This window comes from Antrostomus carolinensis, unplaced genomic scaffold (assembly GCF_000700745.2).
Source record: "Antrostomus carolinensis isolate BGI_N321 unplaced genomic scaffold, ASM70074v2 scaffold18146, whole genome shotgun sequence".
Lineage (NCBI taxonomy): Eukaryota > Metazoa > Chordata > Aves > Caprimulgiformes > Caprimulgidae > Antrostomus > Antrostomus carolinensis.
Window position 1 is genome coordinate 65,684 of NW_010324287.1, and position 27,484 is coordinate 93,167.

The following is a 27,484-nucleotide window of genomic DNA, read 5'->3' on the forward strand; positions in this document are numbered from 1 at the left end:
CTCTGCCATGCTTTTTGAGGAGCTGCCAAGGAGGTGGTGTTGAAAAAAACTAAAATGAAAATAGTACAATCTTAACATTACAGTTGCTGCTCACTCAACAGAAACCCAGAGCGCAGGAAAGCTCTGACCTGAGCTGCCCAGCAGAACCTTCCATGACTTAACTCCCTGCCCTTTCTCTTGGCTCTGAGCTCTGAGGTAGAAAAAGACCAACCTGGGTGAGGCTGCAGTGCCAGGAGGGAAGTGGAGGTATCTTGGCCATGAAAGCTGTTCTCAGTGGGAGAGAAGTGAGACACCAAACAGGGTTGTGGCAACCCTGTCACCAAATGTCACTCAGAGATACCACCCCTGCCCTCGTAACTCAAAAAAAAGAGAACACGTACAGTCATCTTGTGACCACACCACCACCTTCCTTCGCAGGGGGATCGTGGGATACAGTGTGGCTAAGGCTTTAAAATACAGACATCAGTTCACAATGATTTACTAATCAAATCTTCACTTTGAGGGGAGAGAACAGAACAGTAACTCACGGGAGATGTTGTTAATCGAAGGATCGCTCCGTTTTTTATTTCATTACGATTCTGAAAGAGAAAAATCCAAAAGGTTTTATTTAAGACTCACATAAAAAGATGAAATAGGCATTGACCACACTGCCACACTAAACCAGCAACAGTACTTTCCCCTATCTGCATGCAAAAGCTTTCCTCTTTCATATGTAAACTAACATCTACACAGTATTTTCCAAGGAATTCACCAAGGAATACTAACATTAGCTTCAAGAAATCTGTGGTTGTTCACATGATATTTAATAAATCTGAACCCTTTCAAGAATGACTTCATGTTTTTCAAAGTTTAGCTTCCACTGGCAACTTCTAAATATTTCTTTGAAATTTACTGTGCATGGTGTCTGGCTCTGGTATTGCTCGACATCGTTGAGGAGTTTGTAAGTTTGCTGAAACCTGTCATTAAACATCTGCAGGATGTAAAATTTATCCCACTGGCTCTCCATTTTCTATAACGAGAACATGCTGACTTAAACCACTGGAACCAACCCGCTGAGCTCTGCCACCACAACTTTGCATTCTCCCTCAAAGTCAAAAAAAAAAAAAAAAGCATCGCTGTTAGTGGTTAAGTAAAGTTCAAACATGCTGTAAGTCATTCTCCTCACCCAGCTGGCAGAAAGAGGCGGCATTAAACATTTTCTTTCTGTTAAGTTCCATAACGTGTTTGATTAAACTAAAGCTACGGGTAGATGAAAAAGCTGCCACGGTGTAAGCTATGGTGCACACTTACAGTATCCTCACAACTTTGTGGTCAAAGCCCATCTGCATTGTCTTCCCCTGTGGTAAGCGTAGGGGAGCTTGCTTGTCCTTCAAGGATCTACCTCCTGTTGACCACAGGTTACAAGAATACAGCACCTAGCACAATGAACGTACTCACAGGTACCAACCATGCACAGTGCAAGGCACGGGCACAGCTTCCTTCACAGTTCAATAGCTTGTTCATCATCCATTACTCTAATTCATCAAAGGAATCAGAGGAATCTCTAACAGTTTGAGAGATAAGAGCTGCTAATTTTGTTCTAAAAACCACGTTGCAGGCTTTCTGCAAATTGGTGTTTAGCCAACTAAATGAAGGTGTATTTCTTCTCAGGCAATTTCTCCCGATTTCATTTCACCCCTCCTGCTCCCAATCAGATACATCTCAAATCCAACATGCCAAAAACAGGATAAATCTTGCCTGAAACCAGGTCAAGTAGTCCCAAAATAAAACTCTAGTACATTGTCTCTTTCTTGGCACACAAGCCCTCTATGGGACTGGTTTTAGCTATACACAAGATCACCCTCCACCCACAAACACTTCTTCACTCTAACTGAAATAACTGAAGTGCCAGACCACACAGGGGGTACAAGGAGGAAGATTTTTACAGCATCTTTGCTTACATATGCAGCTAACTCATCTCAGCCCCCAGCAGTCTCCTGCTAGAACAGCCTCAGGGAGGCCAGCCAGGCTCTACTTAAGAGAGGGGCAAAAAAAGGGTGAGCAGCTAAGAACAGCATGACTTCCCCCAGCACTAACAAAGTGCCAGATCTTCTCCTCTTGTAGTAAAACAGCACCAGACTCAGCTACGTCTCATCATGTCTAAGGAATCCGTATGAAGTGGCAACAGCGCATTTGTGTGGTTTAATGTAAATCAGTGTTGAAACAAACTCACTTTGCAAACAGTTGTGGTGGCTTAAACTGTTACCACCTCCCAGATTTGTGGAACTGAATAAAAGTAATTGCTTTAGGACAAACAGTCAGCCTAGGCTAAGTCTACCTTCATCAACAGCTTAGGCTAAGCCACTGGACCTCAGCTGCCTTAGGCCACAGTGTGTACATGCACACATAGACCTGGGGTTCCATCAGCTTTGCTTGGAAGGCAGCAAATCCCAGCGTGCAACAATATTAAAAACAGTCAGGGCATCAGACAACACTTAAGCAATTTAACCTGTACCCATCACATTCAGAAGTGAAAGTTCACTGATATCCTTACGAAAATATTGGAGCTAAGTAAGTAAACTGTTCTTAAACACAAGTAAGAGCACCCACACAGCCTTATTTTTTCAGCAGCATAACTTTAAGCTCAAGGTTTGTAACTTTTCCTGCTCTAATTAACACAAACTACCAAATCAGACATACAAATTTGTTTGTGGTTTAACAAATTAAGTCACTTCATCTGGGGCACAATCAGCATCTCTGCAAACCCTCTTAGTCCATGGCAAACAGGAGGTACCAGGCTTTGCGTGAGAAGGCTACACTATGGTCTCAGGAGGTCCAAGGAGTTTGAGGAACAGTGGAGTACTACTGCAAGGCGAGGTGCATCCCTCAGCACCCTCCTGCCTGCGTGCTCCCTTTCCTACCTCTGAAACTGGACAGACCCGTCTGAGGGGACAACCACACCATCTCACTAACCCAGCAGAAAGCAGCTCTGGCAGGAAAAATAGTTTTCTGTCAGGTTAATAAACAGAAACAAGCTCTGCAAGGGTTTAGAACCAGTGCTAACCCAGGAAAGATGGTGGAAACACATCTTTGGGAGCAGGGAAAGGGTGGGGGGAAAGAGAACAGGGGAAGCATGAGAAGGAGTTATACCTTCCCTTTTTGGGAGCAGCAAGCTGTCAACCACAGCCTGAATTACATTATTTCACAGTTGTTTCAGGCTGAAACCATGCTTCACAGTCTGTTCAGTTACAGTAGTCTTGTCACAAGCTAAAATCCTAACTCATAAAAAGTTGGGCTTAACCTGATATACTCTCTACAGTGTCATGTATACAGGTTAAAAACCCATAATTATATAAAGACACTTATAGATTGCATAAACTGAATCTACTATCAATCTATCAAGTGAAAATTAATCTTGCTAAAATATACTATTTCTCTATTGTGAGAGGAATTTAAAAACAAGTGGAAAAAGGGAAGCAAATAACCCGGTTGAAGTTCAGATACCACATAAAGATAAAGAAGATAAGTCCTATTCTCTACAGTGACTGTATGCCAGCAGGTTATACATACAACAGCAGACACACAGAGTACATAAAAGTATCACTTGAAGTTTTGTTTGGGGTCTTTCTGTTTATTTATCAAGCCGAGTCTGAAACATCAAAACTTTCAGCCTCAAAGTTGCAACACTTGTCAGAACCCACAGCATAGGAAGCCCAAGGACCTTCCATCATGCCTGGCTCAGAGCAAAGCACGTACCTCTGCCCTGCACTGTAAATTCAGTCACTGCTGTCACAAGAGATAGAGAGCTCATCTCCAACTCCTGATTTAGACACGGGCTTAAGGAGAACTGCCCTTGCCTTCTCTCTGGAAGTATTCAAACCATCAAGTCTCTAACACAGCAGGCTAGCCTAAACTTGAAAAGGGTTAGCTGTTCCCCAACCAAAAATCCAATTTTGTTTATCCATTCTAAATAATAACTTAAGCACCTACCAAGAAACAGTGTGTCAGTGCACAATTAAGCCAAGAGGATTTCCTTCACCAACTGTGTGCTGCAGTAGTCCGCGCGGCAGTTCATTTCAATTGCAACACTTACACACAGTTAATCTGCTTAATATTAGGGACAGGATCCTGTGGATTTCTTTTCCAGGATAACAGGACGTCATTCCAACACAGCAGCCTGGCTTTGGCAATTGTACTGGTAAGCACCACTGGTATTCAGGACAGGGTGCACCACCACCAAAAACCTCTTCCAAGGCATTTCTGATCTGTTTCTCAAGTACCCATCAGGCTTGTAGATATTATTCAAGCTTATTCCTGGGCAGTGAAGGAACTGCTGAAACAGCACTATCCAAAATGCCCCTTAAAAACTCCATAAGAAGACAACAGATTTGTTATAAATATTACCTAGGACTAAGACAGCAGTTATATTAGGGATACAATTAAGCCCCATTGCAATACTAACTCTAGCAAGAGTCTACACTCACCAGATTATTTTCTTCTAATTAAGTAGGTGGCATTTCCAAACATCTTACTGCTGCACAACACTGGCCAAGCTTGAGTTTTCAATCAGACAGACAACAACTATCATCAAAACACACAAACAACAAAACGCAGCAGAAAGTAGAGGTCACCTGAACTGTTTGCCTTGTGTTCACATCCTGGGGCTCTCTGACTTCCAGCCCCACCAGCCGGAGCAACATAAACCTACATTATCTGCCACCAGATCCTGTTCCTTCTCAAAGCTCTGCCTTTACTGTGCCATAGTCTACTTTGCCCAAAACACATGCAGGAGGCTTGCATAGACTTGCCTCTGAAAATCAGGCCTCAAGCATTAACAGAGTCCACCAAACCATGGAGAGGGATGAAGGTATGTGAATTCACTTTCAAAAAATCCTATCAAAACAGTCAAGCCATTTATTCAGAGCTTTGCTGGAGAGACACTTTGGAAAAATGATTAAGCAAAATTAAAGTTTATTTTGCCATGTATTTGTCTTATCATTTTAATAATCTGTTATACCCAGCAAAATGCCTCATGATTCAGCTGACTGTAACTGGTTGGAATGGAATGTTTTCTTAACATATTTGAGGAAGACCTAGAAGCATTGGTTCCCATGGTTATAGCTCGCTCAGCACTATTCTTTAACCTTGACCAGACAGTCTCCTTCAGACTTCTCGAACTGGAGTAAAGAATAACAGCCAAGAAATCTAACATTCTTCACATGTTTATATTGTTAAGTAATAGATTCTTCCCTATTTCCATACTCCTATTGTTTTAGTACACCTGTCTCCAAATTGACACAACAAAAAAATTAGAGATAAGAAATATACTTTAAGTTAGTGACTCTAACATTTTCACCAGGATGACTTTGGGGAAGTAGTAAATAAGGACAATATGATCCCCCAACACAAGAGAGACCTGGAGCAGCTAGAACAAGTCCAGAGGAGGCCACCAGGATGATCCGAGGGCTGGAGCACCTCTCCTACGAGGACAGGCTGAGAGAGTTGGGGCTGTTCAGCCTGGAGAAGAGAAGGCTCCAGGGAGATCTTATAGTGGCCTTCCAGTACCTGAAGGGGCTACAAGAAAGCTGGGGAGGTTCTTTTCATAAGGGCAGTTAATGACACAACAAGAGGGGAGGTTTAGATTAGATATTAGGAAGAAATTCTTTCCTGTGAGGGTGGTCAGACACTGGAACAAGTTGCCCAGAGAAGCTGCGGCTGCTCCTCCCTGGAAGTGTTTAAGGCCAGGCTGGATGAGACTTTGAGTAATCTGGTCTAGTGGAAGGTGTCCCTGCTGATGGCAGGGGTGTTGGAACTATATAATCTTTAAGATCCCTTCCAACCCAAACCATTCCATGATGCTATGATTCATTCTAAGGTGAGTTGGTTCAAGTCATGGATCTGACAGAAGAAAACTATTTTTTTTTTAACCTCTCCTTTTTGTGAATGAAGGGGAGAGGAAGAGGTAACTTTCTTTAACGTTAAGTGGCTGAGTGTGCTGCTGCATGTTGATAGATCTGCTGAAGGGGAAGTGTTGGGAGCCCACATGCTAGAAGGATATGTGCAGAATTGTGCCTCTGGAAAACTTCCTCTTTTTAGAAATTTCAGCCAAAATACCAACACTTAATTTTTTTAAGGAAAATGCTATCATCAGATTCTAATGTGAAACACTTAGAAGACATTCTCCTTGTTTCCATCAGCTTCCCAGAAAAGAAATTTTATCACAAGGTTTATTGCCTCAGTATTTCTTCTAAAACAGTACACGTCTGTCACGCCAAGTAGTACAATGTTGATAATTACCTGTATCTCTTAATTCTCATCTCTACTAAAGTTTTTGATGACTAAAAGTGAACTTAAGAAATTTCTCACCAAGTCAGACAAATGTTACATCTCACTTCATAGTCTGTCTCCCTCTGTAAGAGTAGCAAATGCCATTCAGGGTTGTGATCTGATGATGGCTTTCATTTCTTTCCTGTTTCCTCAGCATTCGTATTTGCTGTACTACAGGCATAGGAAGCTAGATCTACACTTAGTCCATTTAGTATCTGTATAAGGGCCATGAAGTTCTTAAATCTCTTCTTGAACCTACTGAAACTTCCTGCTTTCACAACCTCTTGTGGCAGCAAGCTCCAGAAGTTCACTGCTTGCTGAATGAAGAGGTACATTCTTCATCTGCTTTAAACTGACCCCCTAACTACTTTCATCAAGTTACCTCCTAGTTCTCGTACTGCAGGATTTGATAACAACAGTTCTGCATTCAGCTTGTCCACTGCTTTCTCTCCAGTGGCCTTTGTCCCTGGAAACTGAGAAGACCTCACCTCGCGAGGCAGCTGCTGAAGCCCATTGATTGTTTCACTTGCCATTCCCTGCATTTTCCCTGACACACTGTGTCCTCCATAAGATGTGAAGATCAGAACTGCACATGATGCCTTACATATGGGAGCATGAAGTTCTTGTGCTGTGGTGAAATGATGCCCTCTGTCTACTTCACAGTACCACTTCTGATGATGCCCAACGTTTCCTGGCTGCTGTGGCACATTTGAATCAGTGCTTTAAGGGTGATCTGCCAACAAGGACTTTGCTTCTCTTTCCTAAGTTGTAACTTAAAAATTAACTCTATTATAGAATCACAGAATGGTTTGGGTTGGAAGGGACCTTAAAGATCATCCAGTCCAAAGCCCCCTGCCAGCAGCAGGGACTCCTTCCACTAGACCAGGTTGCTCAAAGCCTCGCCCACCCTGGCCTTGAACACTTCCGGGGAGGAGCAGCCACAGCTTCTCTGGGCAACCTGTTCCAGTGTCTGACCACCCTCACAGTGAAGAACTTCTTCCTAATATCTAATCTAAACCTCCCCTCTTCCAGCTTAAACCCATTTCCCCTTGTTCTGTCACTAACTGCCCTTATGAAAAGTCCTTCCCCAGCTTTCTTGTAGCCCCTTCAGGTACTGGGAGGCCGCTGTAAGATCTCCCCGGAGCCTTCCCTTCTCCAGGCTGAACAGCCCCAACTCTCTCAGCCTGTCCTCATAGGAGAGGTGCTCCAGTCCTCGGATCATCCTGGTGACCTCCTCTGGACTTGTTCTAGCTGCTCCAGGTCTCTCTTGTGATGGGGGCTCCAGAACTGGACACAGCATTCCAGGTGGGGCCTTAGGAGAGCAGAGTAGAGGGGGAGAATCAGCTCCCTCGACCTGCTGGCCACACCTTCCAGCAGTACAGACACTAGGATGCTAGAGGAGTGAAGGGGATGAAGCAAGGGAGGGGGGAAAAAAAAAAAGCTCAGCTACCTTTTTCTCCAGCAACCCAGTTACACCCCTGAATCCACATACTAAGAATAAGTCCATACTTTGCACAAGTTACTCATCTTCACGTGGAGTGACTGACGAGGACAACACTACCAGGTATCACCTGCTCTGCAGAGCAGCAGTGGTGTTACGCTGTGGGCAGACATCCTTCTGACACATTAAAAGAAGTTACACGCAAGTTATTTTTAACTTGGATCAGTTCCCCAATTCAAGCAGCCACACAGACAGTTGTACAAGTAACACGGAAGGGGTGGGCAGATAACAAGCGGCCCCATCGTCCTCTGATAAGTTGGAACATAAGAACTGCACCCTGCAAATAAACGTCAGGAAATGACAGACTTAGCTGGGCTCAGAATGTTGTTGGTGAGATCATGTGGGGAAATCAGAACAGGGAACTGGTATAGTCACCAAAAAAACCCCCAAAAACCTAAATAAGGATTGTCAAATTGAAGTCAGTTCTTCAATGCAATTCACCCAACACAATCACCCACAGCACCACTGAGGGATCAGTGCAGGAGCAGATGCTGCTGCTAAGAGAAGCAGCTGAGGACCCAAAGCCAAGACCGTGGTTCAACAGCCACTTTTGCCAAATCAATGCACAGTTTGCTACCATAAAGCAGAGTCTCGCTTTCCAGTCTCTTGCACATTCCTACTACCGTTTTTATGTGGTGTAAACAGCTATAACTTCTTGATGAGTCAACAAGGGAACTAAACCAGCTGAAAATGTTATCATTTGAGGTTTTGCCAGTTTGTAAGGGAAAAGACAGGAATAAGCACCGCAGCATAAGCAGGAAAGAAGGACAGCTCGTTTTGCAAGCACCACTTTTGGAACCACACTGAGACTTGTTTAAGGGGGGAACCTGCAGGTGCTTGTGCTTCTCTAACATATACATCCTACCCCTACTCCCTAGACGGCACCTTTCCTCTCAGACACAGATAAACTGTGGGTAAAACATCCCTTCTCCATTTGTGGTTACCTTCGGAATTTGCCAAGAAGTTCATTCCACAAGCTCCTGAGGGACATAACAGCTCACAGCTGTTAAAAAGAGCAAAGTTCCATTCCTCTTCCTACCTTTCCTTTAACTTCTCCCTTCTCTGCAGCCCATTCCAGGACACGATTCAATGGTCCTAACTTACCCTTATATTAGATCAGGCAGACTTTTTATTAAGCAAATTTAATGACTTAGTGGCACAAAATGATTTCTCCTTGCCATCACCTTCAAAAATTGTCAAAAAAAAAATATAGCCAGTAGAAATGAAGCGGCAGGATCTCTTGGGGAATGGGAGAAGAAATCAGAACTGTCCCCTTTCAGTAGTGAGCTGTGATGTCTGTTCACCACACCTTGTAAAGCTACTCATCTAAATAGGATGGTTTTAATTTAAGTATGAGACAATTTAAAGAGTATTTTTCTGTCAGCCAGATCTTGGACAGAAGTGTTTGCTATCAGCTGAACCCAAACAATCACACTGTGCCTGTGGCACACCATACCTATCTTCAAGTGTTGTAACAGAAAGACAAACTTTTTCAGATCCTCTCCTCTCTAGTGATTACTTGCAATGCAAAATTACAAACTAAATTCAAGAAAAACAAATTTATCTATACAGCTTTTTTAAAAAAAAAAACCCACAACAAAAACAAAAACCCCACTCAATCTATCTCATCAGCCTTGATGTGGAACTAAGGAACTAAACAGAAGATATTGTCATACCAAAGATTTAAAAAGGAGGCAAGCAGAAGAATTAAGCTGTTCATGCTGGGGCAAGAAAGTATAACAGGTTAACGGGACAGAAGGATTTTCTTTGAAAAATTTAGCACGAACCTAAAGTCCTACAAAAGGAGTCCTAAAAACTTGGACTAATTTGCCAAGAGAAGGATGACAACTGTTCTTGAAATCCATCTGAACAAAGAAGGACTGCAAGCGATTTAGGGCATGGATACTCAGGTTTTACTCCTGTCCCCTGGAGAAATATACCAGTGCCCACAAGTTTTTAATGGAGACCTCAGAGCAGTGTTACCAGTATTCATCAAGCAGGCAGGAGCAAGGCCACTCTAACTCTGATTCCTAGCAATAAGCTGCTCTTATTGATAGGAATTTCTGCAGGGCTGTGCAGATGCCCCAAAATAGTAAGAAGTATGGGAATATGTGGGAATATCACGTCACATTGGTGTCAGAGAAAAGGGAAAACTGGGCATAGTTTGGTCCCCATTAAATCTGGATTGGAATCTGCCATTTAGGTAGCATTATACCCCCAATTGGGGGTATAAATGTACCATTATACCCCCAACACCTGAAGGGGGCCTACAAGAAAGCTGGGGAAGGACTTTTCATAAGGGCAGTTATTGACAAAACAAGGGGAAATGGGTTTAAACTGAAAGAGGGGAGGTTTAGATTAGATGTTAGGAAGAAGTTCTTCACTGTGAGGGTGGTCAGACACTGGAACAGGTTGCCCAAGGAAGTTGGAGATGCCCCCTCCCTGGAAGTGTTGAAGGCCAGGCTGGATGAGGCTTTGAGCAACCTGGTCTAGTGGAAGGTGTCCCTGCTGATGGCAGGGGGGTTGGAACTGGATGAGCTTTAAGGTCCTTCCAACCCAAACTATTCTATGATTCTATGATTACTAACAAGTGTATTATCAAGAGTAATGCAAAGCAGCAGATATGAGGAACAGATCACTTCACACATTTCTCCCATTTCCACCCTTCATGCTACTTATTCTCAGTTGCTTAGGAAGTACCAGGTCCTTCAGTGGATCAGAAACCTTCATTATTGAGAATATTTACTTCCAACTCACTGAAGTTCAAATTAATCAGTGAAAACAGATGAATACTAAAAATGTGAAAAGAAAAAAACCAACAAAACACCCCCCAAAAAACCCCAGCCCTACAAGTGGCTCATTTCTTGTCCCAGCATTTGCATACACTCCCACTCAGGGAGCCTGTAGTGACACTGTGGAATTTCACATGAATATACAATTACAGGTTGTATTCAGCAAAAAATAGGTCACAAGCAAAAAGCACCTTTGAGAAAGAATAAACACCAAGGACTCTATCCAGGTTCCCACCTCGGGGGGAGGCGAGGGTTAGAATGATGTCCCACTTGCAAACACTCAGCAAAGAGCTGAGTAATGACAACTGAAGTAAAGTGGGGGCAGCTCCCTGTGCAAAACAGCACAGAAGTCTCTCAAAATTAATGGGGGGACTCAGTGTCTGCTCTCCCCCACTTCATGCAATAAGCACATAAGAATGAAAGGGAAATGTAGGAGTCAGAGAAGAGGGGAAAAATAACCACAGGGAGTCTTCAGAGGCATCAGATGTAAAAAACTGAACACAATGGAACTGTGACTGAAAAAAAAAAAATGGGATGCAGTCAATAAACAGCTGAATGAAATGTCCTTACGTTTAAAAGACAACATTAAAAATGGCATCAATATAATCACTGTGTGCTGAACATAGCTCAGGGCTGGCTCACAAAGCCCCTCAGCAAGACTGCGTTAGCCTTTTATTCCTGAGAGTTGCTCTGGTGCAGGGTTGAGACACCACATTCTGCCTCCAGCAGTGAAGCCAGCTTGAACACTGTTCTTCCCCAGCCCCACAACTCCTGCAAGGTCTCCTTGTTGAGAAACACTGTGGTTTATCACACCTTCAGATGTGACAAAATAAAACCCATTATTCAGGTTACACTGTAATCTAAAAAGCTGCAGCCATCCAACTCCTTCACAAACTTTTTGTTTTTAGGGACTGAGTTTGAGCTAACAATGATCCCTCCAAGAGCAGAGCCCACGGTGGGCACTGCAGGCACACAAACAGATCTAGAGGAGCCAGACCGTATCTACAAGGCCAAGGGTGGGCAGTGACAAGAGCCCAGGCATACCCACCAATGTGCTGCATGAGCCACCCGCATGTCTGCCTCTGGATTCCCAGTACTGCCAGCAGAAGAACAGAGAGCACAGATACCCAAGCTGTGGTTTTTAGGCCAGGAACACACATAGCACACAAAATTATACAGACATCTTCTACACTTTATATAGTATTTTCTGTTCTAAACCTGAGCTTCTCCAGGCTACAGTGTTCCTGAGTTATTATGCCCGATGTACACAAGCATCTACTAAGGTAAAACCCAGACAGACTGAAGCAAAAGTGATTTTTTCTATTCTATATTATATAGTATCTAGCACAATGAGATCCTGATTCAGAAGTCAAGCTTTTAGATGTTTAACCTACCAAAGAAATGTCCCTCCATGATAAGCAAGGCCTTTAAAAGACAGACTTATTAATGTAATTAAAAATCAAATACACTGTGATCAAAACACCAGCTCAACTTGAGCTTAGGTACAGAATCACAGAATGTCAGGGATTGGAAGGGACCTCAAAAGATCATCCAGTCCAATCCCCATGCCGAAGCAGGAACCTAAATGAGATCACACAGGAAGGTGTCCAGGTGGGTTTTGAATGTCTCCAGAGAAGGAGACTCCACACCCTCCCTGGGCAGCCTGTTCCAGTGTCTGTCACCCTCACTGTAAAGAGGTTTCTTCTCAAGTTTAAGCAGAACCTCCTGTGTTCCAGCTCACACCCATTGCCCTTTGTCCTATCATTGGGCATCACTGAGAAGAGCCTGGCTCCATCCTCCTGACATTCGCCCTTAACATATTTATAAACATTAATAAGGTCACTTAACATATTTATAAACATTAATAAGGTACTATGCCTGCTTGGTTTCCTTGTTCACATAACCTCTTATTTTATTCCTCCTTATTTAAAAAAAAAAAACAAACTAAAATACATAATTAATAATTTCCACTGTACTTTCAAGGGCACAGATACAGTCAAATCAGAACCCCAGAGGCAACAGTCCAAACTGCATCTGCTGTGAGAAACCCTGTCTCTAGTAGGAACCCTGTCTGACTCAAGATTTGTTAAAAGACTGCCCTTATACTATCTGAAGGAGTTATTGCTTCTCCTGTAGAGGCATTTTTCCAAATCATACAGCCAAAAAAAAAAAAAAGTAAGAGACAGAACTGCTTGGGCGTTGATTTTATTTATGTATGGTATAATCAGGAAATATAGGTCAGCTACAAAAGATAAAGAGCTCTGCATATGACAACCAAAACACAGATGCGCTGTTTGCCACCCAAAAACAAAAATATAGTTGTTGTAAGCCATGTGTTGACAGTCCCACATTTGTAACGTTTTCACTTCAAAGTTTCTCGCTACTTTGTACAAGAATTCATTAATTGCTTTTTTTTCTGGTAACTTTAAACGTGGTGGTATTTTAAAAAGGTGGTATTTTAAAAAGGTATCTCTACCTTGAAAGGCCATAAATCAGTAGCCACCCAGGTTCTGCAGAAACACGACCTATACGTAGTGCATATGTACAGCCACACAATTCATCTTCGAGAGCAGTGAAAAATAGTTACTTATTAGAAGCTGTCACTGTCACAACAGAGCTCTGCTCACGTCCTAGTAAGAGGCGGATTAAAGCAATGTGGGCTTTAACAATTAGTGCTGGAGCTTAACTGTAGTGCATGTGCTCGTCCTCATGCCTGGTGTCTTTCGTGTTTTCATTCAGAAAGCAACAGTATCCCACTGCACACAAATGAGGGAGAGGATGTAGAAGGGCTGATGGCCTATATAAGCCTCCCTTTACAGCCCCTATCCAATAAGCAGTGATAAACAGTGAACAGTATCTAATAAAAGTCACAGACATCTGAGTAATACTGGTGGCATTCAGAGCTTTCCTCTCTTATTTATGTGACTCAGAGTCAGACACTCTGCATATTTCCAGAAGGGAATAAACAAACTCAAAGTCCTTGCTGCAGTACAATCCAAAATGTTCTAGAACACCATCATTTTCCACCCTTATTGAAAGTTAAAGGCAGCCAAAAGCTATCAGACTTCTTTTTCTGCAGAACAGAAACATTTCTCCAAAGCTGCAGGATCCTACCCACCAAAGGTGGAGGCAAAGCCTGGAAGATTCCTCCAATTGTATCAGGACAAATTCTTTCCAACAAGTCTGAGTATTTGCTCAATACTGGCTTCTTGGAAATATTCACTGTACAGTCAAGAGTTTTAAATGCCAACAGGCAAGTTCAATTGTGCCTGGCTTATTGGAAAATGTTGTGTCACAATTCAGGGCAATCAGTAAAACAGTCTCGCAACTTAATTTGGGTGGAGGCAAAACACAGCAGCCAATAATTGCTTCAACAGTTTTCCTTGTGGTGGCCTTTGAAGCGTCTGTTAACTGAATTAACTTGAAAAGAAAGGAGGGGAAAAAAAACCTCACAGGCAAAAAAGAGGGCAAAACAAACTGTGACACATTGAGAAGGTTGTCTGGGGTGACAAACAGTTATATGAAAAATTGAAACTGGTCTGCTAAAAAAAAAAAAAAAAAGCAGCACTATCTTATGAGTAACTGCTCTAGCTGTCCTCTTGCTAAATTTAGTCTTTCTAAATGCTTAACTGAGCCTAAGTTCTCTTTCTTTCTTGGGTGGGGGAAAGAATTACAGCAAGAGAAAAGTTAGTCCACGTCTCAGCTGTGTTTAGCAGATCCTAAACAACTGTAAAATGCAAAACAAAACCAAAAGACCTTTGCAATTAAAAGTAAGCCAAACTAAACTGATAACAAGGTGAGCAAGAGGAATCTACGGCCACGCAGCTAAGCTCAGGCTTATTTAGCTCAAAACCACCTGAGAGGAGGGAATCAGTATGTGGACTTCAGTGGGTTTTGAATAGTGCTCTTCTCCCATTGCCCAGAAGCTGCACCTCTGCAGTGCTCACATGTACACTCTTCCAAACAAATTATTACTTTTTTTCCATAATTTCAGTAATTTCATCAATTTTACCACTAATGCTAGGAATGAATGTACTAGTTGGTCTCATTCAGATCAGCATGTCCCATTTATTTAGATTAGACATTCCATTTTTATTACAGCTACAACTATTTCGTTACTCTCTGCTGAAATCATTGCATCACTTCATGAATGACCTATTGCTACACTGTCTGAGGACCAAAAAAATAAGCCAACATAACGTACAGAACAGGAAAAGGACACGATAGCAGGCGGGAAGGAGTAGCAAATATTACAGTCACTGAAACTTATTTCTACCTGATCAGCCAAAAAGGTGACATGCACTGAAGGTCTCCTCAGACTTCAAAGAAACCTTCATGTTTTATACATTTCAATTTCCTGTACACCACTTGTCAGCAGAATATTAAACATGCACAAATACCAAAGCTCAAGAGCTCAGTGAAGTCTCAAATTCAATGGAAGCAAAGCCCTTGACACATTCAAACTTGTATTTGCTTTTCCAAACAGAAGAAATCAGTGCAAAATCATTAAACCAGGTCTGCCAGTACCTACCTTCTCATCGTCACCACATTATGGAAAATCCTCTATATTTTTATATATTTTAATTTAAAATAAATTATTGTGGCAAACATTCTGACAGGCTATGCACAAATCGTGTGGAATGATTTACTTACCTTCTCTGTGATGTAGAAATTGGAACTATCAGCATGCTGCAGTGCAAATTGATCGTGATTGGCAAGAGACCACCTTAGAAATATGAAAATAAACTAATCACAAAACGAAGTCAAAAAGTATGTATGTAACAAATATCTTCCTTACAAGGCAAAGATAAAAAGAAGAGGGGAGAGAAGAAAGAAGAGAAACTACTTTGTCGCTACAATGACACTTCAGTGCTCCAACTAAGTTGATAATAATCTTATATTAATTCCAAATCTATAAAAAAATGGCAAGCATATTTTTTGCTTGCAGTAAGCAATATCACTAAATCACTAAAACAGACAAAAAAAAATTACAGTGCCAGGATTTTATGCTAGCTTACACAATACTTAACACATCTAGTGTTAAGTTGATACATTACATTATGAATAAAATATCACCTTTTTAAACTCAGTAGCAACTTGGATATAAACCAGTTTCTCCTGTGTGGTAGCACTTGCTTCAAATAGTATTTTTGGCCCCAAATATGAACATATTAAAACTAAAGCAAGATATTTCTTTCAGCCAGTTACTAGTTCATACTGCAGGACTTGTGATTAACATTTCAGTTTCATGGGAGCAGTCACATCAACTGGGCCAGCTTAACTAAACCCAGTGCTTAAAAACCAAAGCCACAGTCAGTGCTTTAGCTCCTTAACTCATGAACTGCACGGGCCACAAGCTTAAAGTGAGTAGAACACATCTCTGTGCAGAAAGGCAAGAAACAGTCTAAGTAAGAGTCACCCATGTGATGGGGCTGCTTTGTTAGGAACCTCATCTTGCAAGTAAACAATCCAAAATACACTGCAATTTCAAAATCTGAAGATAAAACAAGATTTAAGAAACTTATGACTAGTCATACAGGATATCCAGATTTTTGTCAGAAAAAAATAATTATCTTCTGGTTGGTTTAATAAATTAAAAAGTGTAGTATCTACAATGTACTTACTATATGGCAGAACTTACCCGTCGCAGACTTCTTTTATTATTGAGGACAGTGGCTTTTTCTAGTTAAGGAAAAAAGAAAGAAAAAATACATCACCAAATTGGAACAGCCCTGATCTTGTCTTAAAATATGATTCTAAAAATCATTGATTGCAAAGAAAAAAACAAATTAGTAGCACTTCATTTTTTGTTTAATATCAAGCTTGATAGGACCCCCAAGTTTTCTGCTGGTCTGGTCTGATATCTAAAAGACAGTAATTCTCCATATATGCATGATGACATTATCAGTTCTTTTTGTCAACATTAGCCCATACGGCACCAACTCAGCTTCTCAACTGAGAAATCAAAGGGCCTTTTGTGTACATTGCATCTCATTACCCAACATAAACAGAAGATTTAGATCTCAACACGAGTATTTTCCAGGAATGACATCTGAAACAAGAAGATATTCAATATTTTTAAACCTTCTTTTGTCCCTTTCAGACATGGTCATATGATGACACTAATCCTCTCTCTTAAGTACACATATGCAGGTTTCCCTCTGATAAAGCACCAGCTGGAAGGTGTTAAGATCCCAGATGTATCAGTTCTGCTTTATTCTCTACATCTGTGAGCAGGAGCATTTGGACTGACTGAAAACAGCTCTGTTGCTTGGGGTCCCAAAATAGAAGGAACAGTCTAGTTTGATGATGTTGCAATGCTCTGAACATTGTTATAAACACAGGGTGCACACTCAAGTGTTTTTAGAAGATTGCTGGCTAAAAGAAAACGCATTTTTATATCCTAAAATACAGATGGAGTTCCATGGCAATAAGAAACAGACCAAATTTCACCAGTTGGGTGACTACTGAGCCTTTTTTCTCCAACACTGGGTGACCACACAATGTTACACAGATCTGTTGCTCTGTGAAAACTCCACAAATCACCTGAACATCATAGGATATCCTCTCTACTTACTTCCAATAATCACAGTTTACTGAATTCTTAAAAAGCAAACAAAACAAACAGAATCTATAAAACTCACCATACAACCACCCATAAACCAACACTGTTGACAAAACAAGCTGCTTCCCTTTAATGTTTATAGGAAACTGATTAGGTTAAAAATTAACTCAGTAGCAGAGTGGAGGGAGAATTATTTTTCCCTTGGATTTGTTTTCTGAACTGTATCACTGCAGACACAGAAAGCCAGAGATGGGGCTCCCTGGTCAGGGAAGGATCAGGGCAGGATTTGTTATTTCAACAGTCAACTAAGCCAGTTTACAAACAGGCAAAAACATAACATGAGACTATTTTAATCAAACATGAATGAAAGCATCTGCTGAAAGGACCCTGTCTCCCCTTGCCACACTGTCTCAGTCCTTGGTTTCCATCCTTCCTCTTTCACTGCCCATTACTATTTTAACATGACTACCCAGATGAGCCACACTAGAGAACTTGATCAAACTAAAAACTGGCTCAGTAAGAAGGAAAGAAATAGTTTTCATCTGGATCACCTCATTTGACTCTCTATGTGCCTAAAAGATTAACAAATACGGGCACATGGGAGAAGAGGCACGAAGTGTGAAACTGCTCCCCTGCTGCTGCAGCAGCAACAGGTCTTCTCTCCATTGTGCTGGCTCAGCTGTTTGCATGGCCATAGCCAGGCTGTGAGGCAGATCCAGCAGATCATGGGGGAAAGAAAAAAAAAAGAGTGTTTTCTTCCCCAGAATTTTTCAGCCTCATCAGTTCTTCAGTCTGGATTACTGTGTCACTTACGTGCGGCTGCTTTCACCTGCTGTCCTCCTCCCCAAAAGGTTTGTAGCTTCTGCAATCCTGTGAAAGCAATCCCTGTTTCCAACTGCTCTTCTTCCTCTATCCCTCCTGAAAAAAAAAAAATCAGACTCTTTTTTTCAGGAGGGATAGAGGGAAGAGGGAGGAGGACAGGTTTGTCTGGAGCAGGGTTAACACCAGTTTGCCACCCAGCACAGGTGTGCCAGCCTGCAGGTGAGTTGATGCCAGGTAGAGCACACAGCTCTGCATGTTGCCTCTCCTTCTCTCCTTGGGATGCTACTGCGGGTCCCACTCTGGAATTTACCTATTTCAATAAAATTTGTGTCTGGGATATTAACTCCCTTAACAAAGGAAATTGATAACACCTAAAAGTTTTAATACAATGGAGGACAAAATGAGTAACTGCCTCTCCTCCCCATTATTTCTCTGAGGAACTATAGTTTCCCATAGGTAACCATGACAAAAAGACAACGTAACAACCCAAACTGGCAATAATATAAATATAGGGAAAGTTGGATAAAATTACTTTCCAAATACTTATTTTGATATTTTAAGTCCTCTACATCATCAGCTTTTATGTCCTTTCTCAAGCCTACTCATCTCCCTCCCCCTTTGCCAATTCTACCCCACCTTTGCATTATTACATGACATTATTTGAAATGAAAAACTTAGACAAAACGAACAACAACAAAAAAACACACAAAAAAATGCCAAACAACTAACAAATCAACTAGAATCTGTAAGGGATAGTTAAAAAAACCCCCAAAAACCCAAAACAGATCTTCAGTAATAAGAATTATCAATACAGCCAGCCTTTCACAGCACTGCTTTGTCCTCCTGCAGCACTGCTGCTACAGCACTGAAGCGGGCGGGTGCCTGCAGCCCCCTCCCTGCCAGCTCCCAGTGTGTCCTGTGTCCCCCCCCAGTCCCAAAGGCTGCAAGAGACACCCCATCGGTGCTGCTTAGGCAGCAGTGACAGGACATCACTGTTGACTGTACGTCTAGGAATGTACCAGAAAACAAACAAAAATGAGCTATTGTTTTGGGTTTTGTTTTCTTTTTGAACCATGAAAGCCTATTTCCATCCTCTGCAGAGTAAAACCACCTGGCAGGTCAGTCAGAGACATGGCGGGGGGGGGGGGGGGGGAGGGGTTTGCCTGGCTGTAAATATTTGCCTGATGTCAAAGAGAATGGACTTGATGTTTTTGTTATTTTAATCTTCGTAAAGTTATGTTTATGGAAATTCACAGAATATCTTCACTGCACTTACAGTTCTGAAAAGTCAAATTCACCTTATTAGTTAATGAATTTCAAAGAATTCCTTACAATCAGACAGTCCAAAAATATTTCCAAGTTTTTCCTTCATCAAAACGAGTATTTTTTGCTACTGTCTTTTAGTTTGGGGTTTTTGCCTCTATGTCCTCCCCTACACTAATAAAAACGAAGTGTGCTTTTATACATGCTCAGATGCTCATTTAAAGCTCTAAGAAGATCAAGCTGTTAACTTTAATGCATGAAATAACAGAGATCAAAGTAAATCTTACGCTCCCTATAGGAGATAACCCCTTCAGTTAATATATCTCAGCCATCTGCACTGAGCCCATCAGTTACTATAAAAGAATTTTCCTAGGGTATGTATTAAATCGATACCTGAAATCCAGTGGGAAACAATACTGGGCAATAAGGCCTCACGACTTATTCATGCACGTACATGGGAAGAATCCTGTCACGGGCACCAAGCACAGGCAGCACTGGAGCTGGTGTGAATTTCCACACGAAGTAAAGCTTTATCTGCATTAGTACAAGTGTTTGAGATGCTGGTAAGTGTAGCCCTCACCACAACCTCATCCAGTAATAGCCAGTCATCACTTCTGCGCTCACCTGCACGTGCGTCAGGTCACGTCTCCAGGTTTTGTGTGCTAAGATGCACACAGATCCCTAACTTGGTCTTCTTGAGTACCTGTCCCTACAATGTAAAGGAGGTTCTTACCTGTGCAATATTTTGTAGCACTTTCAAAGTAACTTGCAGAATGCAGACTGAGATTTCTCACTCCAATTTCCTCACCAGTTTCATCTTTTCATGCCTACACCTTGGGTTCCTCACAGAGGTAACCAATTACCAGGAACCACTAAGCACAGGAATTAAAGTGTTTAGGCTGGATGAGCCCAGGACACTGTTTAGTTCCAAGGAAATTGTGGGATGAGCAAAAGAAAGGTAGGAACATTCAATACACCAGCGCCAACCATGCCCTAGGTCCAGTTCAAGCCACCAGTACACTAACTGGGCTTTAAAGCACTTTCAAATCAAACAGCAAGTGTGTGCGTGCACATGCATAGAGAAGACAGGAGCCTAAATCTGGATAGAAACCCGTGTTACTCGTGCAGTTCATAGAATCATAGAATGGTTTGAGTTGGAAGGGACCTTAAAGATCATCCAGTTCAAAGCCCCCTGCCAGCAGCAGGGACACCTTCCACTAGACCAGGTTGCTCAAAGCCTCATCCAACCTGGCCTTGAACACTTCCAGGGAGGGGGCATCCACAACTTCCTTGGGCAACCTGTTCCAGTGTCTGACCACCCTCACAGTGAAGAACTTCTTCCTAATATCTAATCTAAACCTCCCCTCTTTCAGTTTAAACCCATTTCCCCCTGTTTTGCCATTAACTGCCCTTATGAAAAGTCCTTCCCCAGCTTTCTTGTAGCCCCTTCAGGTACTGGGAGGCCGCTGTAAGATCTCCCCGGAGCCTTCCCTTCTCCAGGCTGAACAGCCCCAACTCTCTCAGCCTGTCCTCATAGGAGAGGTGCTCCAGCCCTTGGATCATCCTGGTGGCCTCCTCTGGACTTGTTCTAGCTGCTCCAGGTCTCTCTTGTGATGGGGGCTCCAGAACTGGATGCAGTATTCCAGGTGTGGCCTTACGAGAGCGTTCAGATACATTTTACTGTGTGTAGCAGGGAATGGCAGACAGGTTTCTTTTAGGCCAAGGATTATAATCTTTCCTTTTCAAGTGACTAGCAGAGATTCACAGCTCTTTCTTTTTCTTGGTTTGTTTTTTTGGGGGGTTTTTTGGACAATGATGGGGATATCAACCCCTCGGGCTGACACCTTTTAATCACAGAAGTAACAAGAAAAACCTTAACCCTTGCTGTCATTAGGCCTACCACAGGAAAACAGCAGATGCAGCACATCTGTGAGTGGAAAACACTCGGTGTTTAAAAAAAAAACAACAGTTCTACTGCCAATCTGTGCATCTGTCAAAAAACAGAACCCCAAGCCAGTAAATTCACCATTCTGTCTGTAATTAATGCTACCGTTCTACTAACAAAGCTTTTGGTGCAAAAGTCATTTTTATGGCTATTGAAAACCAGAAAATCACCTCTTTTCACCATCAGTGGAGGGTTCATCTGTTACTGTCCCACAGCAGAGGCTACAGACACAGAAGCAGGACTGTCCAGGGGCAAACTCATCAGATGCCGGGACACCTGGGTCCTTGACTCACTGGTTTCTCTCGATGCAAGAGGCAAGTTCTTCTCCTGTAAGGGGGAGGTACTGGATAGCTCTGGGCTTCTGATTCCTCAACTAGTCTTTCCTGCTCCGAACTGCTTTGGGAATTAACTCTCTCCAGTGACTACAATGGAGCATCAGCAAGACCAGACTCAGTTCCAGAGGGACAGGGACCTTCTGGAGAGAGTCCAGCGGAGGCCACAAAGATGATGAAGGGCCTGGAGCATCTGCCTTAGGAGAGGCTGAGAGAGCTGGGACTCTTCAGCCTTGAGAAGAGCAGACTGAGAGGGGATCTGATCAATGTCTATAAATATCTGAAATGTGGGGGCCAGATGGATGGGGCTGGGCTCTTTTTGGTGGTGGCTGGTGACAGGACAAGGGGCAGTGGGCAAAAACTGGAACACTGAAAGTTCCACACAAACTTCAGGAAAAACTTCTTTACTGTGAGGGTGACAGAGCACTGGGACAGGCTGCCCAGAGAGGCTGTGGAGTCTCCATTTCTGGAGGTGTTCAAACCCACCTGGACACTTTCCTGTGTTACCTGCTCTGGGTGACCTAGGGAACCTGCTTTGGCAGGGGGGTTGAACTAGGTGATCTCCTGAGGTCCCTTCCAATCCTGACCATCCTGTGATTCTGTGATTAATTAGGCATTGAGAGAGAAGAGGAATTCCTTAACTGAGGGGAGGTCCAGAGGGAGTGAATACATGAAGAACAGGTACACCTCAACACTGCAGTAACAGAGACCATAAAACCCAGCCAAGGGCAGGTCAACATGACACGGTTCTGTCAGAGCAACAACACAACCCAAGGAAGGAAACATTCACACCCCAGAGCAGACAGACAGTTTCCTCAGCAAGTGCAGCTTGTTGATGGGAGAGAACTTTTGTTGGCTCAGTTCGCAGCCCTTAAGGTGGCAGTTTTAACATGTCAGTAGAAACACTTTGGTTTAAACACAGCAGTAAGGGTTCTGCAGAGCACACAAGACTTGGGGAAACACGGGTGTTCATGTTCCCTTCCCCTTCTGTCCCAGCTGCAGCTTCCTCAGTTACTCCCTTCTCTCCCCAAAGACATCCTCACCCCTAAATCTGCATTTCACTACATCTAAGCATTGCCCTACAGAACATACGTTCAGGATGATAAAGTGACTGTACAACAAGGAAGCAGTGAAACAAAACATCATTAAACCAAACAAAACAGAATTTTACAGGAACTTCTTGCCCCACATCTGGTGTCCTAAGAAGCCGTAATATTCCCTGTTTCCTCAAGCACTTTGCAACTAGGGATGTAAAAAACTCCCAGTCGAGTACTGAAGGGTTATAAAACACCTAGGGACCTACAGCTGTGGATTACAGCACGTTTGCCTGCAACATACTCGCACCACATATTTAAAATACAGTTCCCAGAGGACCTGAAGAGTTACAATCGGGGTTTTAAGATGTGGCTCTTCACACAACCACTTTATTAGGTGAGCATACCTTTGAAAATGGAATTAAGAAACCCCAAACCCACAGCTCATGACTGACAGATTGCTGCCCAGCCAGGGCAGAAAAGCCTCTATGTGAAGGCACAAAAAATTTATACTATCAGATTTTTAGTATTACCCTCTTTTTTACTATAATCTTGAAATCCTATAAGGAGTACAGGATTGAATCAAAGTGTGCCTGGATACTCCAGCTGCCCAGAATGTAAATGAAGTACCTTTTAATTAATTCAGTGGTGTGTAACTCCAAAAATCTCATCGTTACACATCTCCTTAAAATACAGCAAACTTAACTTTTAAGAGATGAAACTCCTGCTCATTCTTAAAAAAAGAATTATTCCAAGTGTCCCTATGTCTCTATGCATGTGCTCCTGTGCAGATGCAACAACCTTACAGCCATGTTCAGCCCTCACCTTAAAAACGTTATCAGTTGCAGGCAGCAAAATCCAGGCTCTGATGGGGAGGTTCTGGTTAGCACCATGGGGCTAATAAAATCAGACCCAGGAGAAAACCCAACAAACAAACCAAAATAAAAAAACTCAACATAAAACAACAAGGAGAGAATTAATAAAGTGTTTCATCTCTTTCCTAATATGTTATTTCCTGAAAATCTTTTAGTACAGAGGACATTATTTCTGCGGGACCTTAAGAAGAATATATTTAGAGTATATTTCTTCTGGCCCTAATTCCACTTGTATTTAAAATATTTAACTGCCTACTGCATTTAACTAATGGTTCCTAATGTTGAAGAGAGCACCAAGTAGAAAGTATAAATAGCAACCATTAGACTGTAACTCACTAAATATTTATATTTCTTTTCCCCCCCCTTTTCTTTCACCATTTCTAAGCCTTCTCCACACCTACTGCCTCTTCCATCTATTAAGCTTTGCTGCTGTGCCTGCGTTCAACAGTATAAGACAAAGTTTTTATGTATTTTCCAGTGATGAGGTCCCAGCCATACACCACGAGACGTCAGTTTCCAGCCTTGAAAGACTCCAACCAACCAGTGGGAACGTGGCTCTGGACAAGCCAGACTAATAAAACATAACATGTGACAAAAACATCACCCTTTTATCCAGGATGGCTGGCTGCCACCACAGCAAAGAACCAGAGCTCTAATGATGAATACTCCAACCCTACAGTCCTGTAAGAAAAGAAATCTTATTTTTAAACACGCATTGTAATTAACAATGATTGGTTCATTATGTTAACAAAGCACTGTCTATGTATATACGTAGGCATATACTACATCAAATTATACCCAATGTATTATAACATCTGTGTTACTGTTTCCAAGGTTATTCTTGTTTATGAATGGCTCTTTAAAAAAAGAACTTTCATTAGTCCAACAAAGAAAATGGCACACTAAGATAGTGGATGCGATCTCCTTACGATTAATAATCACTGATAGTAATAAAACTGAAAGGATTATAAAAACACTGAAGATTTTCACTATGGTGAGTAGTATCTGCTTTAAGATAAACAGTTTCATCTTCTGTTTTGTGAAGCTGAAATACCAACAGGTACAACAAAGAACAAAAAAAACCTCATTAAATTATTGTTAGTGTCGGTTTAAAACCTAAAAGTTGGTTTTAAACAAGCCCCAGCTTTAGCAACCTGGCTTCAGCGTTTTTCAGTCTTTTTAAAAGGGCAGCCACTTTTTGGTTCATCTGTCTTTGGGTAAGTGTCCCATCAGCAGCAACAAGGTGTTCCTCATGATGGCTGAGATACAGCTACAGTGGCCAGACTCAAACATAAACTCCCTTCTCCAACCTGATGGAAAGGAGCTGCTGCGAGCAAATCCAGGCTGGAAACATTTCTGTAAGTCAGTGTAAGATTCCTGCCCTCCCCGCCACGAGTTGCTTCCTAGTCCTCTATCTTTAAGGAACTGAGATCTTGTCAGCTGTTAAAGGCACTGACATTTCCCTTAACTACTTGAAACTCATGATCTGCAATAGCATTGGAAATCTTCACAACGTTCATACCCAAAAACCACCAGCAGCTCCAGCAATACTATTACACTTTTTGGGTAAGAGTTCATATAATCTTGCAGGTTTGTGGGAAGGAGGTAAGAGCCTCTCTCCTCCTTCGTCCCCTCAGCACTAACCCCTTGATTTTGAGGGAGTCGGAGTCTGGAGCCAGTGACAGGAGCAACAGTTTATGGTACAGCCTCTGGAACAGAGACACATCAATATCCCCTTCTTCTTCACCACCTGAACGATGCTGGTGCTCACTAATATTGCCTACACTTAGATTTGTGATGCTAGGATTGTATCGGTACACTGCTATTACTAGTGACAGCACTTGCAGAAACTACAGCTATTCTTAGTCTACACACATGGCAGAAGTGATGTGCCACTTTCTTTTCTCTAATTAAGCATTTCACAATCCCTTTTGAACTACATTTCTCCCCACAGTTTGAGAAGCGCTACATTAAATCAATTAACAATCCCCCAAGGGTCCAGATTTAGGTCTGAAACCCAAAATGATTTGAAAGTTCCCTTTAAAACAAAAAAAAAATCTTACTGGTTTCTTTCTAATACCCACTGAAGTATAATGACTTCTCTGGAGAAAAAGAAAAAAAAACAACCTTAAAATGACATTTATGGCATACGTTGGCAGAAGAGAAGAGACAACCTGAAAGACACTCTTAAAAGATAAACTTGCTGACTAAATCTAAAGCTTAGAGACAGCATTAATGTAAAGCAGCCCATGGTTCCTCCCATGTGCTGCACTGCACTGCATTCACATGACACTGCCATTTGACAGTGCTCCTGTTAAATTTTGCCCACTGTACTAGATTTGTGCTCTGAAAAAAAACCAACCAACCCAACAACAACAAAAAAACCCCCACTTTTGTTAAAGGGTTTTGGTTTTTTTTTTTTGGCTAATGTAAAGATTCACATCTGCTAATTTAACCTGTATTTAATCATCTGGTAGATAAAAGTAAGCCTGGAGGAAGAGACTATATGGTCAAGTTTAATTACAAACTGTTCCTTTCTGTAAGAACAATGTTTATCTCCAATGCGAGGAAGTTCATCCCCAAGTTCAGAGAAATCTGGTTTTAGTACAACTTGTGTTAACAAACAAGAGCTAAAATAGTTATTGTCCCCAAATATCCACCTTGTGCCTCTCTGGGAAGCTGCCTTCCCTTCAATGGGAACAGTGAAGCTTTAAATCCACGGAACCAAGTATCCAGGTAACCTACAATCAGAACTAGCTTGCCTAAAATAATTAGTGCTGTAAAAAAACCCCAACAGACGAGAATAGGCACACATTAACATCCTCTTATGAAATGGCTGTTTCTGGGACAAATAAAGAGAAGACAGGACAGAGTAGCCAGCATCCTGGTTCACCTGTACAGAGCCTGTGCGGCCTTACTCTTAACATCTTCCAAAATAATCAGCCAGGAGATTGGGAGAAGATAACAGGCAGTCAGCATCTACCATTCATTTCTTCCCCAGACTGCACCCCTAAAAAGTCCACAAAAAGATCCCAATGCAAATTCAGACACCAACCCATTTCCATTCCTCCCCTTACATAACATGGAGACTTAAAAGTGGAAGATCATCCCTATACTCAGTTCTTAAAGTCATAATCAAATCTTCACATTAAAAATTAATTTTGGCCACAGTACTAATATTGCCAGTAGGGATTTATGCAGGGGGAAGAGTCTAGATGTTATTTTTCAAATTTAGAATTGAGGAAAGTGATAGAAATGGGAGGAAACCCAAATGAAAACAAACAAGTACTCTGGAAGAGAATAACTGAATTCAGTCAAGTCCACCTCTCATGGAGAAAGCAGAAAAGTACATTAGCCTGCACATGCTTTAAAATCAGCCTTAATGCATACAGGCAACAGCCAGTTGCTAGGTTTACCACAATTTAATTACTCTCCACTTGGTAAGAGAGGGCAGTAAATAATACACGTTTGCCCTCCTTGTTTAAAGGAACTTTCCAACAAAAACCCACTTGTAAAACCCTAACGTCAAATAATACATTTCAAGGAATGAGAAGAAAGGTCAGGCACAGAAGCTGGTTCTGAAAAGCACTTGATTATGTATTAATTGTGCCAGCAAAGAGTCTCTCTAACTCAGTGAGACTCATTTTGTATGATTAAAGTTAAAACTGTCATTGATGAACCCAGGTTGACAAACCTACAGAAACATAGTGGGAAGCATCAACTAGAAAAAAAAAAACTCTGTGCCTCATGAAGTCCAGGTTGTCGCAAGTCCTGTGCCTGAAGGGGAAGTTTTTAATGTAAAGTTTAATAACATTTTGTGGAAAAAAGACTCATGAGCTCTTTTCAGGCCCAAAACCTTCTAGTACATCGCTGTCAATCACTGTGCTTTCAAAATGACATGTCCTTATTCTGAAAGTATTTGATTCTTTTCATTGCTAAGCAAAATACACATGTACACAGCCAGTAAACTGGGATATTGTGCAACCAAATACAAATAAATGCTACCAAGTGTATACAACAAGAAACCTAAAAAAAAAAAAAAAATATAT

General features: G+C 41.9%; 1 protein-coding gene across 1 annotated transcript in view; it reads right to left on the reverse strand.

Moving 5' to 3' along the window:
• The window catches only part of LOC104527235 (engulfment and cell motility protein 1), a gene marked incomplete at both ends in the record, with an annotated part of 60,555 nt that extends 44,274 nt beyond the window's left edge, over window positions 1-16,281 (reverse strand). The window contains 3 exons of the mRNA XM_010170903.1: window positions 528-578; window positions 15,253-15,325; window positions 16,241-16,281. Coding sequence (XP_010169205.1) covers window positions 528-578; window positions 15,253-15,325; window positions 16,241-16,281 — 165 coding nt within the window. The remainder of the gene's footprint in view (window positions 1-527; window positions 579-15,252; window positions 15,326-16,240) is intronic.
• Between the last annotated feature and the right edge of the window lie 11,203 nt (window positions 16,282-27,484).